Here is an 18,914-nt window from a genome sequence, read left to right on the forward strand (position 1 = left end):
ACAGAAGCCTACTGACTTGGTTTTATTTTGAGGACATGCTCTGGATATTATTATTCTAAGCGCCATAGCAGACATTTGGATCGGTCCAGCTTGTCCATCTTTGTGCAACGAAAACATTTTCAGGCAGCTTAATTAAAGCGGACAAAAATTAAAGAGTTGTCATAGTGGACAAGTGAAAAGAAGACAACTGTACCGTATAATTTTATTTGAAGTGATCATTCTCATACACGGACAGCCTATGTGGGGTCTTTCTATGCACAGACTGACGCACAGTGAGCCCAGGGACAGATGCATGGCCATACCAGCCATTTTACACCTCCAGTCTTCGTCTCGGCACTCACTGACCTGAGATGGATGATGATAGATTTTCATCTACATGTAGTGTTGTTATTCATTTATATTAGATAACATAATACTGAAGTGACATTATAGTTGGAATACTATAGCATTCTAGCAATATATTTACACCAATAAAGTCAATAAAATAAAATGAAAAATGCTCTTGAAAATAGGTCTTTTTTTTTTTTTACTGAAATAATACTTTTAGATGTATCAAATAATCGGTTACTTTACTTACTGAAATAACTTATTTTTCCAAGTATGAAAGATTGCTTGACTTTAATACTTCTTATTTCTAGAAGATTTAAATTGAAAACAAATCACTGAATCTGGTGTGAAAACAAATCTAATCAACTGATACATGAGTCATATAGAGCCTGAGCTAGAGTCCTGCCATCACTGTTTTTACATCCCAAAAACACTGCCTATATGAACAAATTGTTGTCACATGCTATTGTTGAATTACGTAGAACAACAACGTCTACCTCAAATCTGAATTATATATAGGATTATAGACGGGGTGGATGGGTTTGTGTGTGTTTGTGTTACTGTGGCTGCCTTCAGTCTTTGTCTGACCTCTGTAAACACCATTACCACCTGAGTGGGTGGGATAGGAAGACATCAGCTCACACCTTCTGATGACGGACATCTTACTCAAGGCTTTTAAGCTCTCTGAAACAAGTCAAGAGACAAGACGGAAATAAAGTATTTGCAACGAGTAAAGCCAGTTGACTTCAGTGAAGTGGGCCACAGAGATAAAACAGAAATAAATTTTAATGTCAGTCTGAAAAATGCAAAGCCTTGGTATGCTGCTGTGGTGCAACAGAAGCTGTGTCAGTCCACGGACTCTGAAGGGAGCATTACAGATACCGTGAGAAACATTCAGTCCTTACACACACTAGTAGTCATCACTAGCAGTGCCTCATGTATTAATACTGCGTTATGTGTTGCAGAGACCACTGCACCCAATGCAATTGTTGTATTATAATACAGTTGTCTGTCTATTAAATGACATACTGACACATTATTGCAGTAACACAGGTCATTTTCACTCACAGCCCATGCAATAAAATATGACACTTCCACACTGGCTGTGTCTGTGGTGTATGCGACACATTACAGCTGTCAGCATCCAAATTGTCTGGGGTTTGAAGTAATATTCTTGCCTTTGTGTGCTCGTCGGATTAATTAACCTGCTGCCCGGTTTTCACTCTCTTCCTTTTTTTTTTTTTAGAGCCGCGCGCTGTCTGTTTAGATTGGTCAGCCGGTTTCTATGCAGATGAGAGGGATGCGGCAAAGTGGCTGTTCCAGCAAATACAGCCTTTAGTTTAGTGAGGCACTTCATTTGAACATGGAGGCATTGACAAGGTGATTGAGCGATAGAGTAATTAGGTGTGTGCTTCATCCTGTGGGATTGTAGTTATAAACCTATATGCTAAACAGCTGTTTGGTATGTAGGTGTGCATGTCCGACTGGCTCTAGATGCCTCAGCCAAAGGGCAGGGGATGTAGGTTGATAGATAGGGAGAGGATTTGCCTTTAAGTGCAAAAGTATTTCAAAAAGCTGTTAAAACTGTTAATTTCTTCACATATCCAAATATGTTTTGATGCAAAGGTCAACTTTCTTGGGTTATAGCATGTACGATGTGTACAGGCAATAATTAGGCAAATGTTGAATAATGTATACTGAACATTAGAGGCTTACAGAGAGTGAGAGATACAGGTGTCTGTGTGGGTGAGAGAACAAGGCCACTTATGCATTTACCTCTGCAGTCTAATCACTTGTGTAAGCTTCGATGAGGAGGAGGAACTAGCGGAGAGTGCATTTACAATTCAAACTAGCAAAGTGATATTATGTTGATGAAAAGCAGGTGGCGGTGTGATTTCAGTGAGTGACTGTTGTTTGTATAAAGGTGAAGCCTTGTACTTCTCTAATTCCTCTGAGTGATGTAGTTTAAATGCTCAAACCAGCACAGGGAGCTTTGTACTGTGACACACATGATGGAAACGGTACATAAAATATACCACACTGCTCACATCGTCTACATTTTGTGCCGAGATTTATTAGCATGTTTAACAATGTGAACATTATGTATACAACAGGCATAGCATGGCAACTGCTGAGAGCCCCTCTTTCTATACTTCCCTCCTTCCTTCCATCCTCACCTCATCGTTCCTCCCCCACTGGGAGGACATCTGGTCCCCGACCAGACCTGCCCTCTGCACCCCTCCTCCCATCTCCTCCCGTCCTCTCTAGTCCTCTCTCTACATGCAGGGATCCACTCAGACACAGAGGTAGGGATTCAAGTGATCGACCATTGGCTTTCTATTTGAGCCAGAGATCTCTTCAGACTAATGAAGCATACTGTGGTCTTCTCAAGCACAAGTATCTTCACCATCAAGCACCTAAATGTTTTGGTTAGCATCCACTCAACATATCACAGCTATTAAAGGATCCACTGACAGCATTCAATTGACTGGACACTCTGCAGTGAAAGCCTCAGTCGAACATACTGACTTAAGTCTGGATTTTGTTTACCGAGTATGCACCATCATCATGTTAATGCATGGTCATTCAAACTGATGGCCCCATTAGGCTTGGCTTAGTTTTTTCTGTCTACAGGTTTCACCACTGATTACTGCCAAGCCTGCAGGTTTATCCCAGTCCCCCCCACGCCCCCTCATCCCGTCACCATGGCAATGCCTCCCTGTTTGAATCTGAATGTCTATTTCCCACCTATTAGTTGGGGAGGGGGGGGCTTTTGGCTCACCAGAGATTAGCCAGGACCAGGCCCCGATCCAATAGTGTGTGTTCGCAGTTGGTCCTGTGTGTCAGACAAGGTAGAGCCAATGCTACATACAAACGAAATGTTTACCTCTCGGATTAGACTCCAGCGTCAGAGTCTCATTCTGCATGTAAATCACAGAGGAACTTAAGTAGCAACAATCCAGGCTGCTACTAATGTACATCAGTTTCTGAGTGGTTTCCACCCACACAGGATTACTCACATTGCTCTCTCTGCTATGATACAAAAGCATCAGGTTATATAGGAAGCAGGACAGAGAGTAGTTTGATATGATCACTAGATAAGACATATAAACATACAGGTTGGCAGATTTGGATGGCAAATTTCACTTACTGACAGTAACGACCATGAGGTTTGGCAAATGGTGCAGAGTTTAGATCTTTTTAAATGTGAACATTGTCTTTAGATTTACTGCCTATTAAAAGTTCATGAAGTTTTTTTGTCTATTTAGCTGGAGCACTTTATTTATAAAGACATCTTTATCATGAAACAGGATTCACTTCCAGTCTTTTCTCTGATTTACCACTGATATGTTCAGATGAGCCGGCGTGCAATTATCTGTCCGTTTCCATTATCTTCAAGATCAATCTTACTGCGGAGAAACAACCTCGTCCAACCACTGCAGCTTCTGTTTCTCTCTGCTTTGTATCTGTCTGTCTGTCTGCCTGTCTCTCTCTCTTCCCAGTCTGTTCTTTTAATTAGACAGATGTACACTTTGCTAAAATATTATTATCTGTCAAACTGTACAGCTGCCAAAAAGAACAATTTAATTTAAGCTTCAGTTGATCAAATATCATTGCTTTTTATTTGTCATTTTAATTATTATAACTTGTTTGCAACCAATTTGTATTATTGAGAGTACTGCTGTGCTGTTGCTTTAATTTACTTAGGATAAAACAGTGAAACATGTAGAAGAGGACGTTTGTTTGACCCCGCAAGACTTTACCATAGATAATAAGTAATGTAACAAATATTACAACTCCCTAAGAAGCAGTAGCCCTTAATGAATGTCTGGTTCTGTCTGTTTTTTCTGGAGTTGCAGTTCTTGTTCATCTTCTTTACTTTCTTCTTTCACTATAATACATTAGAGCAACTCTCTCATTCAGAAAGCAAGAGTTTATACACTAGGAGGTTATCAAAAACTGGATGCAAATGTACATTCTTTGTTGTTTACAATATGGTGCTGTTGGGACTATATGTTCTTAGTTCTTCGAGCTCTTGAAATCTCTGTGTAGCGAGTAAATTAGGTCATTAAAATGAGTTTGTGTGTTGTTCATTATGTTAACAGCTGAGTGGCGGTTGCTGTAATCTTCCCATATGGAGAAGAGGAGTTTAGTTAATGGCTCTGAAAGGACTTTAGTTGATTTGAATAATACTGTAAAAACAGATGGTGCTAATAGTTGTGTAATACCTCGCGGTCTACTGTAATCTCACTTACACCAGTGTGAAATTACACTTTCTTCTTTCTGACGTGGAACTGACTCAGGTGATTTTAACATTTTGTGGTAGTACACCAGTCTTTTGTGTTGTTCAGCCTGTGTTTGCAGACAGTAATTTATTTTTCTTATTTACTCATCAGGCATTCAAGGATATGCTGTATGCTGCGCAGGACCAAGCCCCGTCCATAGAAGGTAAGGAGACTCCCTGTATGGATAAACAAACCCATACTCTTGGGGAGACAGACATGCAGACACTGCCACAGACTGCTGTACCCAATGCCCCCTGCCTGGGGGCCTGTTAGGGCATCCCCAGAATAACAGCCCATCATTTGCTAAAAATAGGTGGAAATCATTGCCAACATGCTGCCACTCACCCCATAGGCTATGACTCAACCAGACCAAGGCCAATTACCAAATCATTACCTTCTACCTTATTGGCCTGGATGGCACACATGAGGCACGTTCTGTGCGTTTGCTTGATGAAGTAAACTAAGAGTGTATCGGTCATCAAGGAAGCAGACCAGAGCTGGAGTTCAATGCCCAGCAGTGCTGAGTGCTACTGAACATAGCAAAGATAAGGAAGGCTGCTGGCTATAATTAATATTTGGCTTCAGACTTCAAGTGATGTGTGAAGAAGGAAAGAATGTAAAACATTTGTTTTTATTTTAGATACCAGTTTGTAAACAACTTTCTTTAGCTGCAGACTTGAGACTATTTTATGATGTGGTGACACGCAGCTCCAGCTATGTGACAGTGTGTCTGCAAAAAATGGACATGAAATACGACTGCACAAAACAGACCTGTTTAGTTTAGTTTCAGTTTATTTCGAACATGTGCGAGTAACACAACAAAGTAAACTGAAAAAACAAATAGTCAAAACAACAATAATATTGTGAACACAACATGTCCGAAAAGGAGTATGATGAAGCATGTGCTTATTTAAACCTACCGCTTCTCCACTACTCAATTAAAAATCTTTCTCCCCAAACATATATATTTACATAAAAAAAAGAAAATAAATAGATTAAATAAACAAATACATAAACAGTTTTTGAATATTTCCAGGAAGTAGATTGTTTATTGCTTTGTACGTGATTTGTGCTGTTTGGAAATGAACCAGGTCAGGTGGACCTTTACCATGCTCGCATGTCTGTTGTGATGAGATGAGCGTGTGTGCTCACACTAAATGCGTCCGCATGTGTCTGTGTAATGAGTCTGTGTCTGTGATGTGCAGCATGCCCCTCACAGAGCTGCGACTCCCTGAGCTCATTTCCAGCTGAGCGGTCTTGATGTGCATGGGAGTATGATGTTATTCTATCCATGAGCGGCAAAGACGTAACAGACAGTCACTGAGCATGTGGATGACCGAGCTCCGTCTGTGTGTGTGTATATAGGCCTGCATTTGTGAATCACCTTCAGGCACAAACATGTTTCAGACATTTGTTGACTTTATTTCTGACTGCAGTAGGTGTGAAAGGAGACCCTCAAATGCATGTTTGTCTATTGGTATTGCTTGTTTCCCTCAATAGTACATTGAATATTACTGTAGAACACACGTCACACTTTTTCAGTAATAACATATGAGCTGTCTCTCTCTTTGAGTGCTGTCTCCAGAGGCTGTTAGCCATGTTAGGCCAGCTCAACGTGGATGATAAATCATTTCCTGTCTCAGGTCTGAGCTGTACTCATGGGTCACTGCTCTGCCTCTGTCAGCCTGTCGCAAGATAGGTGAGGGGGTCTTATGAATAGAGACGGGATCAATCCATCAGAAGAAAATCATGTTGTATCATTCATCTGGTATCGTTGTGACGTTTCAACAATTTTCACTCAATCAAATTGATTTGTGTGCTTTTCACACTTTTCACACACAGAATGTCACCAAAACACCGAGGCAGCCAAGTGCAAAGAAAATATTATCAGTGAATGCATTTGTTTTGTAGGATAGAAGACACCTTTGAATGTATCAGACAGTCGTTTGTCTGTTCTTAGTGTTTTTATGGGAAAGAGAGAGGCTGTGGTGAAAACAGAAGAAGAAGCAGACAAACAGCGTTATTGAGCTCTGTCTAGTCCCCTCTGCTGTGACTGTAATTGTGTTGACTTTTCATAAGAGAAACAAGATTAACAGGTGTTATAAAATCCAAGCTTACTGCAGCACTTTCTCTTCACGTCCACTAGACCCAATCTGTCACATCTGATTGAATTTAAACTGGGGCAGAACAATACTGGGAAAACTGACTTTTTTTTTTACTATGGTGGACAAAGCGCTTTACAATTTGGCCTCTCTTTCACCTATTCATACAAACACTGGCACACAGATGAAAGGGTTTACTGTTTATTGCTCAAAGATACTTCACTTGGCTTCACATTGCTTGTTTTGTCCAATTGAATGTCCAAAACACATAAACATGAGGAGCAAATCGTCACGATTATAATACAGTTATGAACATACTATTCATAACTATGTTTTCATGTATGTGGTGAAAAGTGAAACAGACAAGTCTTGAAAAACACTCATGCAAAAGTTTTATGTGATACATTGTGATATCAGTGGTGAAACAATATATTTGAAATCATTTTAGTAAATCTGTCAGTGGAAGACTAATTATGTGGATTTGATTCAGGAGCGTCCCACCTCTCTTACTCTCTCTCCGCTTCCTTCCTCATTCATTACAAAAAGCAGCATTTTTGGTATTCAGAGGACGTTTCTCTTGCCTGAGGGAGACAGTTAGATAGGTTGTAACCACTTGCTCACCCACTCAGCTGCCTCACTGGACACCCTGCTGTAGCTGATAGAGCTGTATAGTAGATACACACAACACTGAACAGGCAGCACTTCAAAGCCTATGTCAGGGCCTCTGCATATGTATTGTTGTCAGATTGTACGAATGTTCATGGTTTGATCTTTCCATAAGTGCATAAGTGTTTCTCGTGCTGTGTTATGTTGCTGTGCCAGTGTGGCTTTTGTTAAAACAGACATTAACCATCGGCACCTCCACCCCTGAGAGCCTCTGTGGGAACACACCACAGAAGACTCACTTCTTTCAGCACCATTTTAGTCAAATTAATCATTCAGTTTCAACAAGATGGACTAACAGTAATTAAGAGAGCCTGTTGTAAACAGACGCATGCACATTATGGCAGTTCTGGTGCTGCATATGACCCTTCATCCCTCGTTAAAATCCTGTGTTCTCATTCCCTCTGTCCCTCCATTGGTCCTTGTGTAATTGTAATTAAAACATTCCTGCCCCTGTACTGCGGAGAGCCAATGGATAACGGCAGAGAGAACAGCTGGTTGGATCTCTGGGCCCAGCCATTAGAATGAGTTATGCCACAATCTAATTCAATTATGTGAGAACAATGGCCCCGGATAACATACACACAGCTTTAACAGGAATCTAGGTATGTGTGTGTGTGTGTGTGTGGGTGTGTGTGTGTCACACTATCTCAAGCAGTGTTGACATGCTGTACATGCCATTCCTGCCTATGTTGATATTATGTAGCATTTCTCTAATTCTACAGAGGGAAGAGGTTTCACACTGCAAGTCATTCATTTACTGCCTCATTCATTCATTCATTCATTCATTCATTCATTCATTCATTGTGCCCTCCATTCTGCTACTGTGTAAATGGGCAGTCTATGACTCTGATGGTATCTGTGCTGGGCTCAGATGAGGGGGAGCTGTGGGAAGATGGCAGTGATGGTACTATTAGATTCACAATGAGAGTAAGGGTGGGGCTTCTGTGTCGTACAGTGAAAACACACACACACACACACACACACACACACACACACTGTCCGAGGAGGAGAATGGGATGCTACATTATTGGCTTACAGCTCAGGGGACCAGAGAATGGATTTTCCTCTGAATCACAAAGTCTGGATGTCAGAGATGAATGAATCAGACCAAAAAAAAAAACCTCTAATGAATGGATGATTTCTGATGTTACTTTTCTATCTTATAGACTAAAGCTGCTTCTTCAGTAAATGTCCACCTTATTTCCACTACTGTCTTGTACCTTGGCTGTCAGTTACCTTATCCCCTTAGGGCTTTTCATGTTTTATGCAGTCAAATCAATAAAGGCATAAAAGCAGCAGTGTTAAAATAGGATGCTTGCAGCGCCTCTTCTGTGGCCATGAATTGCTCGGCCATTTCCATCAAATAATGTGTGAAGAGTCCTAACCTAGAGCAAACTTTTAACTTTCTTAGTAAGATGTTTGAACATCTTTGTTAATCTCAGAATGTGTTTTCGTCATTGGCCTTCACCACAGCCATGTCTCAATCACAACTCCGAGACTCAGTCTCATTATACAGCACACTGAAATTAAAATATGTTGCAGATTACCTGTATTCTGCTGAGATAGTGAGGTTTAGGTATCTGAATGCTATTGAGGTATTTGAATGTGTCCAGGTTTGTCTCTGTGCTAAGGGGCTCTATAGTCATACTGACTTCACATTTGAACAGATAGTTGATGTGCTTAAACACGTCCTGGTTATCTAGTGTTTCTGTGCTGCTATCAGAGTGGGAAGAGAGAACAGTGGCCATCATTTCAGTATTAAACCACCGCTCAGACTTTACAGTTATGTGATAGAGACAAATGAATATAAACATTAAAGATTCCTCTTCATTTATGGATGAAATTAATGTTTCACTCTGTTTATAATCAAGTCAGAACGAGGCAGCTACAAAGCCAGATGTTCATTTTCCCATCAGACACCTGCACCATCAAAGCTGCCTGGTCTCTGCTATGCGGCCTGTGAAGCTGTTGTTCCCACGCTTCCTCCGGACAATATTGTCTGCCTCTCATTTGGCTCTTCATGGCTTTGATTATAAACAGAACCTGCTCAGTACTTGGACCTTTTTTCAGCTCTGTCAGCACCCCTCTTATCATTTCCTAATGAATATTTTTGTGTCTTTGTGTGAGCCGTTGTGTCTAATCTGCATAATGAAAGCAGCAACACGAAGCACAGCAACAAATCGCCTCAACTACACCTTTCATCCAGCGCGTATTCTGCTATTTTCTATTGTTGTCCATGCCACTGGCTCGCCCGCCATTTTGTCTGCTGTTGTTGACGAATATGATGAGAGGTTAGTATGAAGGCTGCTAGCCTATGTAATACAGTGCTGATTGTTATTCTGCTGGTGTATATGATGGAACAGCAGCTGTTATTACTGTTGTTGGTTTCCCTCTGAGTCTGTCCTCGCCCCCCTGTGTGGAATAGCATTCTGATGTATTTGTCTTGCTTCAGCATGTTGAAAATTGAAGTTTTTTGTTCAGGCAGTCTTACAAAAATACACATTTATCTGTTTTGTATTCTAAATTATGCTGTTTACCTTGACTTTGGTCCGAGCCATTGAATCAGTTTGATGTCTTCATGTGAATCATTTGTGTTGCTGCTCACCAATTATACAAGTGATAAACAATAATAAATATTGTGTCCACACTAGAATACTACAGGCTGCATCTCAACAGTAGATAAATAAATGAATACATACATGCAGCTCCAGGATATGTGCATGACAGGTAGCCAGGCTGAGAAACATATAAGACTCTGTGTGTGGTTAGAAAGACAGGCAGATGCTGGCAGGATAGCAGGAGGCACTCAGAAGGTGAGATGGATGGAGGGGAGACAGATGGATAAGCAGACAGACAGGTAGACAAGCAGGAGGGTTCAGCAAGACAGTGGTGTGGGGGTCTCCCACCAGCCTGCATTATTGATGGGCTCTTTGACAAGCTGCTGCTTTTGCTCTCGTCCAAGCACTAATTGTTGGTTTTTGTGGGGGTTGGCTCTTTTTTTTGGTCCTTAATCTTGGTACTACCAAGAAAGCTGACATAGAGAAAATCCATGTCAAGCTATATCACTGAATACAACAGCTGTAAGTGAGTAGAAAGAACCAAGCGGCTCAAAATGAAGGTCTTTAGAGGACAGACCAAGTCTATTGTTGCTGCTTTTAGACAAATCTTATTTATTGTCTGACCATGTCTATACCATCCATATTTACAGAAGAAGTGAAGACACCTGAGGCTCTTTTTATTAGTCTACAACAGACTGCCACAGCGTAGAGATATTTTCAAAATTATATATACCACCATCCAAACAAGACATTTCATGAGCTTGAGCAGTTACACCCATAATTAAGTTTACAGAATTGGTTTTCCTTCACTCAAGCAGGTTTAGCTTTCAGAGTAGATTTAAACCAGCCTTCGTCCTACAAAGCAGTAATCGAGGGAGGTGGCAGTGGATTGTGAGATTGGTCCTTTGATGAGGCTCTAAGGGTATTAGAGTGCAGGGAAGCAGGGGGGTCAGGGTCAATACAAACCCAGGATCGCTATCCCAAGGTCAGGGACTAATCGAACAGAAGTAATGAACAGTGAAAAAGGTGATAGGTAATTGGATGATGGTGGGGAGAAAAGAAAAAAAGATGGCCAGCACTCTTTGTTTTTATATTTTTGATGTGATGATTATGAAAGAATAAATAAGAGGGAAGACGTTGGAAAACAACAAAATGGTATTGTCACTGACCAGTCTGTAACAGAACGAGTTAGAAACTGAGAGAGATCCTTCAGGCAGCAGACAGACAAACAGACTGAGTGGGAGGTCCCTGGGCTCATCTCCAATGCATGTTGCCCTGCATTAGCACTACAGCCATCCCGCAAGAGAAAGACAGAGAGAAAGACAACCTTGATAGATGAAAGTCTTCCATCCGTCCATCCATCCATCCATCCATCCATTATTCATCGGTGAATTAGATCACGCCTGAATAAAGTACAGGAAAGAGGAGGGAGAGAGGGGGTAAGGTATGCGGTGGTTTGGAGGAGGAGGAGGAACGATCTGAACAGCAACTGTTTTGGTGTTAGGAAAGGGTGAGGAGTTCAGGTGGATGGTATTTTTAGATTTTGGGAATTTTACAGGAGTCTGAGACGAAAAGATTCTCAGTGATTTAAATGTAGTGTTGGCAAAATCGGTTAAAATGGATTTGAGGTTTAGAGAACGAGCAGAGATGGTGGAGCTGGGGTGCAAGTATATGAATATGTTGATGATGTGTTTGTGTGTTTCTGGGATGGGATGGATCAGGGAGAAGGTTGAAGGACAGGACTCCCACCTCTTAAATGTAGTTATGATGATTCCTCAGGGTCATTACTGTACCTCTGTACTGTTACGTATGTGACTATTTACATACGTGTGCGCATCTGGTCTGGCCTTAGCAAAGCTTTCCCGATCTCCTTGCCTTATGAACATGCAGCCATTCGAAAGAGGATGTCAGGAACAGGCTGTGATCTCTACATCTTCAAAGATGGACAGAAGCTTAACACTAATTCTGAAGATAAACACTAAATAGTTTCCTTAGATGCCAAGCTTTTACTCCGGTGAGAATACAGTCTTGTAAAGGTTAAATAAACAGAAAGCAAAGATCATATGAGCTGGCCATTTGCCAGGTACACAACTGGGGAGAATATACATAGCACACCAGTGGTGATCTCAACTATGTAAAGCATGGGAGGCATGTGAATGTAATGAGATCTGTCTCTGTACTTTAGAAATCAGCTGTCGAGGTCTCAGGGGTTTGCTGTATTTGTTTAGCATTATCACGGCTTCCAAAGCATAATCTAACCTCTGTTATGAGATAAGTTATTGTTTTTAATCGGTGATGAGAAGCCTAATCAACAGCTTTGGCTGTTTGCCAGCAAATCAGTTCGGCTCTGCTGAGTGTAACCAATCAGTCATAGCTGACCGCACGGCATTTATCCAGAAAGGATTCACACAAGGCTGCTTTGATGGATTAATTCGAATAGTTTTCTTGAACGACTTCATTGCTCAACTGGAATTGGAAGAAACTTTAAGTGAATTGTAATTTGCAGATTTGGGTGTCATGTTCACTCATATGGCATCTGTCATGTATTCAAAGATTGAAGATGAACATGTCTGAGTGTTAGAAAATAGCAATGCAAAGCAGGGAGGTGATGATGATGGTGATGATGAATAGAGATGTGACCTTGTCTCTGTTTTGAGTGTTTTGATGTTTTTATCTTCTCACACTGCAGCTCTCTGCTGCACATAAAACTGACTGTAGACTCTGCATACACACACTCTCTCTCACACACACACACACACACACGCATGCTTGCAGAGGCTCTCACAAACAGGCACACACAGGCACATAAGGAGCTGTGTGCTACAGGGGGTGTGGGTGTGATTGTGAGCTATAGGTGATGACAGCAGGGCCATATGCCGATTTATTTCTGGGTTTTTTTGGCATTTCAATTAGAGTACAGCCAATGAAATAATTACAGTGTGTCTATACTCTGCTGTAAGTGCTCAGTTTTTAAAAAAAACATTGTTGTGGGGAAATGATAAAGCCCTTGTTGCTCTACAAAAGCTTGAAGGGATTACGCACACAGAGCTGATTTTAGCTAAATTAATTCACCGTGCTAGGAATGGGAAGTGTGTGTGCGCAGTTTCTGATGGTCATATGTGGTGTTCGTATGTGGGTGGGTTTGTACTGTATACGTTGGTGGGTGAGTAGGACGCTGCAAAAGACACAGTGTCCTTCACTGTACCAGTTTGCTGCATCGTCCCTCCGGAGAAACGGCCTGGCTCAGATTGGCTCAGAGGCATAAAAACGTACCAATCACATGATGCTTATATGAGCCTGTCTCATCATCTCTATATTGCTGTATTGACTCTCAGTTGATCTCAGGCCTCAGCATTACACCTGGCACCAGAGAAGTGATATCTGATGAAAACATTTCTTGAGCAGCAGAGAGTTTGACTTTAAATTGAGTTCTGGTCTCATGGGGGTCAGTGCCGGTGTGCCTGATGTGTATGTGTGTGTGTATGGAGGAAGGATTACAAGGTTGGCATATATTTGTGTTTGACGTTGTCTCCCCATAGTTCATCCTCTACCGCTCTGCCCATAGGCAAAACGAGAGACACACACTCAGAGAAAGACAAGCTAGTGGACAGGCACACAGAGGGGCAGTGACGACTGAGAATGACAGATGAAATGAGAGAGGAAGCATGAAAGAAAAACGAGAGGTGACATTGGTGGTAATTGGAGGAAAGGAAGCTAAAACCTCGGGGGAGCCACCTTTTCTAGCCATTACTATCACGTGTAAAAAGAAAAGTAACTGCAGGAAGAAAAGACACGAGAATCTGGCTCAAACTCTTTCTTTTGCTTATTCAGTAAATTTGGATTCAAAACACATTTTAACAGCTTTCCAAAGGTGGCAGCAATAACTACTCATAATTTAATACATCTGAGTTGCTCTTCGGGGGGCAGAAGAATATTGGTCCACATATAATTTCTCCTCTTATTTACACTGTATCGCCTTCTTCTAAAGCAGAGACAAGAGGAGAGAGAGATATCAATAATTCACTGCTATTGTTCCCTCCCAGACTGCCCATCGGTTTTTATATTAAATGTTGAATTATTAAGTGTGTGAGATTGGAAATATGGTGAATCTCCCTCCTGATGCTCATGAGTCTTCAAAAACTGTCCTGTTGCTCACTGGCAGCCACAAAAGCACCAAAAACAGGTAGATGGTTAAGTAGAAGGTCAATTAAAATAACATTTCTAATATACAACCGTTTTATGGTTGTATATTAGAAACAAGTGTGGAGATTAGACACTGAATGATAACTCCACTCTCACATGCACTCATACTCATTCAGTGTGTCAAGCTTTCACTGTGTCACTGGGTTTAAAGTCACCATGTCAGGACCGCTGGTGTTCATCATTCTTAACAATTCCTTTTAACCATCCCTGCTGCCATATGCTGGCCTCAGGGAATATCCATATTTCATGTCCTCCTCAACATGTGACTAATGTATTCACAGTGTACGTTAATAATAACCCCTGACTTCAGTGCCGACAGGGTTGACTCACTGTTAGGGCCCTGCGCTGTGTGTGTACATTACATTTATACTGTATTGTCTGCTGGTATGTTCAATGACTTCTCGGCATGGCTGTCGTCTAAAGAAGTGTCCTCTTGACTTCTAACCAGCTGTATTATAAAATAGACACCCTCCTCAGCGGCATTTCAGCAGAAACAACAGTTTGTCTCTGTTTTGCATTTCGTCCTCGGGGCAAACGGCACGGCTTCTTCTTGACAAGTGCCATCTGATAATTAGGCCTCATAATCACCCCATTAGTATGCAGCTCAATTGAGCAGAGAACAGCTCATTGTTCCCCTGGCATGAGCCGCAGCCATTTGTAAAGGGATTATTGTAAATTCCTTGTTGGGGTTTTTATGAGAATGAATCATATGTGTATTGACATAAATTGCTACATTGTTAATCTAAGAAGCATTTATTTTTAATGTAGCCAGGGAGCTGGGTTGCATGATCGTATCAGTTATGTTAAACCCCTCATTAGGATGCTTGGTAATATTTCTGAAAGCCTAAAATCATGGGGAGTGGCATCACAGAAGTTTCAAAGTTGGTTTCATTGTCAGACTGCAACCTTGTTTTCTGTACCTCTCTGTGGACACAGAAAGCCAAGCTGAACTTTCTCCATCTCAGTTACCATGGCACCAAAGAAAGAGACCAGAATCACTTGAGTCTCGTTTTGTTCCTGTGACATTCAGGATCCAAACACAATAACCGGAGAACATGTAGAACTAAGGGCTGGGGTGTTAGGCTGAATCCTAATACTCTCTCATTAAAGCATGTTGATACCTCTGGAGAACACAAACAAACAGGGTAAAGGAACAAAAATGATTGTTAATAACCACAACAGGAATGTGCTTTACAGTGCTCCTACCTGTAGGATAACCTGATATACTATATACAGTATATTTAGTATGTGTGTAGGTATTTATTTAGTTATTCATTTATTGTGGAATACACAAATATGTATCACTCCATATTCACTCTGTTCAACTCTTTATGGAAACTGGTCATTCAATCACAACTCAGACTTACTGACTGCATATAACTGTGAAATCTCTAAATGTCTAAAACTGTGTATTTTTTTGGGTTAGAACAAATTGAATTGAACTTGGTTGGCCTTCAACCTGAACTGAAACTAATTACATTTTTTTTGCCTTTTGGGAAATAAAGTTGGAATAAAATATTTTTACCTCTTCTCATGAAATGATTGTGACAATGTGATTTATTCTTGATAGATAAAGTGTATCTTCTCAAACCTTTATTGATCAATTTCTTCCAAATATATCACAGTGAAAATTAAACCACAATTACCATGAAGTGTATAAATAGGAATAAAAAGAGGAATGTGCCTGAACAAAAATATTCCAACTTTATGGGCAAGAGTGTATATAATTAGGTAATTGAGTATGCAGGGTGTTTGTTTCGATTGTGTGCATCGACAAATCTTAAATGCCAAGAGAGAGACCTGGCTGTCACCCCATAACATAATAATGTTTATATTTATGTTGCTTCAAGTACCTACCAGCTGGCTCATATTTCTGTTAATGTTTTTCTGTTTGATTATTCTGTTCATGTGGTAATGTGCTCCACCTCTTTAGTCTCTGCAGCCAAAGCCGACTTAAACGTGACTGGTCAATACTCCTCAGACTACAAACTAGACTGCTTCAGGTGGTGCAAAGTCTACAGATTCCACATTCATATGCAGATATCTGTTTATAGAGATTATATATTGATGAATTCAAACATAAATAATACAAACTTTTCTTTGGGAATTGGGTTTATTTACTTATTTAACAATAAGTTGTTTTTCCTTAACCACAATTCCTTGAGTGACTCGAGGTGTGCACATGCGTTCATGTTTTTGTGTGCGACCCAGGTTAACAAGTTGCAGGTCAGATCTTCAAGGGTCGATTTGTCTGCTCTGAAAAAAAGATAGTGTTTGCTGTCGGGCTTTAGGAGGATCAGTCAGTATGGTTCCTCCACACACACACACACACACACACACACACACACACACACACCTTCACCACTCTGAAACAACACAAATCTCAGGCTCTGATTTGGAGGTCTGTTTGTACTGAGGCTAGATGAAGGGGATAAATGGGATTTCAGAGTCCCAGTGCTTGCAGGTGGTTGACAGACAGTGGCTGCCTCTCCTCTACATGTTGCTCTTTAAACTCGGCTAGTATCTACCCCCTGCTGCTGAGTGACGCACACACACACACACACACACAAACATACACAAGACAAATGCCACTCACAATGGACGCTCTTCAGTTCGTATGCCACATGCATATTCCACACAGCATGCTCACAAACAAACCACTTGCCCCTTATCCTTCCCAAAGACCCCCCACAAAACAAGCCTCTATGTCTGTACTTGTGAGGACCCTCATTAGATTCTAACTGTGACTTTAACCATTTCTCAAAAGGAATGGAGATTTCAGCTGCACCAAGGTCAGCTCAAGAAATGTGAAGGATTCAGGATGTGTCCTCACTGTAAAGAGCTCAAATAACAAAACACAGGCAGAGCCTATACTCTGTAATTGTTTGATGATGCACTTGGGAGAAATGATTCAGATCAGGCTTATTAAATCTAGTTTGAAAGCAAGCTCGAATAAAAAAATCTAATAATAAAAAGTGTGATGGAGAAACTATGATGAGCACGAAAAACTGTCTAGAGCCAGTGTTAAGTTTGTTCATGCTGGGCTACTGTAGAAACATGCAACACAACGGACTCTGTGGAAGAGGACCTGCAGTGTCCGTAGGTACAAAAGGGACAACAAAAACACAATGATTCTTATTTTCAGGTGATCACACACTAATGAAAACATAGTTATGTATAGTATTCTGCCATATTCTGTAAATAGAGCCTCCTAAATCTGACACACTGGACCTTTTCAAGGTGATTGAAAGATGCATGAATGTTAATAATAATAATATTCATATTTATATTTGTGCTGTACTTATGAAGTGCTTTATGAACCTGCATACTTCCTGCTCATGTAAATCATGTTAATGATATGACTCTCAAGCACCACAAGGTCAGTATGCTCCTAATCTGATCGAGTCAGGAAATTGCTCCTAATTTAATAATGTCAAGTATTTGATTCCTTCCTCCCTGCCTGGATGGAAAAGGTAGAATGGGCAGTATGATGGCTCATTCATAAGTTAAGAGTTACTGTATTACAATGGAGGAAATGGAAACGAAGGTTACAGTGCGGAAGTTGAGCTGCAAAATTGCATTCAGCTTTCGCTTGAATGTACATTACCTCCACCAAGATGCAATTTGGCCTCAGTTTATGTTTGTAGATCAGCTGTGACACTGAATTTAGTGCTGGAGTCTGCTTAATTTCAGATAATTGTGACATTACTCACTACTTGCTTCGAGGTGGTTTAATATTAAGCTTAGTTTAGGGTTACAGTGTGTGTGAACTACCAAAATACAATCAGTGAACATGTTACATGCATGTGTGACACTAATTTGTTAGAGAATAGGAATGTATAACTTTCTAGTTATTCTTCAGGCTTTCTTTTAATCCTCACTTTTTTTTTTACTGTATTTTGATTTCATGGTTAATCCTCATTCTTTTATTCTACCTCTGATACCTTCTTTTTACATTCTTTGAAGCTCAAATATATTTACTTCATCTTTTCTTTGCTTTTTTTCGCCATCTCATGCTACTTTCTCCCTCTGCCACCCAGTTGACCCTCTATGCTTGTTCCTCCTTCACTTTGTCTCTTTCATCCTTCATCATTTCCCTCCTCCATTGCATCCATCCACATAGAATAAACATGTTATAGAAGTTATTGTACACAGTCAGAGAGATATATATTGAGTAGATGTGGAATATCACTGTGACTTTCTGACATAATATTTGGCTGTGCTTTTCATAAAATGCATTCAAGATGTTCCTGGCTATAATGTCAGCTCTGCCTGACTGCAGACTTTTCAGACACTGTGCAAAATTTGTTCTCCCTCTCTGAGGAACATGCCTTGTTTCGTGTCCACTAATCTACTAGCTTCTGAATATCTGCCATGTTACAGAAATATGTGTGTGCGGAGGTTTGTGTGTGACTCTCAGTGTTTTTCTAAATGTTTTCCTCCTTACATTTCAGTTCATTTTGTCCTCAAAGTGGAGCTGTTTAGTGTGACTCTTATCGAGAGGCTGCAGCTGCTGTTGTGAGAATACCACGGCAGCCTGGAGGGACACCTTCACATAAATCCACACACACACACGCACCTCGGTTTATCCACACCAAGCTGACTAAGGCATACACCCCTAAACAAGCATGAATAATAGCATGTTGTTATATTTACCTGCAGTTGCTGAGGGGTTCTCTTGAGAATGAAAGAGCATCTCATTAATTGCATACAAATTAAGTTGCCCGCTGCTAAAAGCATGTGGTGTTCATACAGTTCTGTCTCTACTAATT

At 40.7% G+C, this 18,914-nt stretch overlaps 1 protein-coding gene across 1 annotated transcript in view; it reads left to right on the forward strand.

Annotated features, from left to right (window-relative positions):
- xpr1a (xenotropic and polytropic retrovirus receptor 1a) overlaps positions 1 to 18,914 on the forward strand; it is a 67,226-nt gene that overhangs the window by 3,355 nt on the left and 44,957 nt on the right. Inside the window, exon 3 of the mRNA XM_019256860.2 lies at positions 4,725 to 4,776. Coding sequence (XP_019112405.2) covers positions 4,725 to 4,776 — 52 coding nt within the window. The remainder of the gene's footprint in view (positions 1 to 4,724; positions 4,777 to 18,914) is intronic.

This window comes from Larimichthys crocea, chromosome XVII, assembly GCF_000972845.2.
Source record: "Larimichthys crocea isolate SSNF chromosome XVII, L_crocea_2.0, whole genome shotgun sequence".
Taxonomy (NCBI): Eukaryota; Metazoa; Chordata; class Actinopteri; family Sciaenidae; genus Larimichthys; species Larimichthys crocea.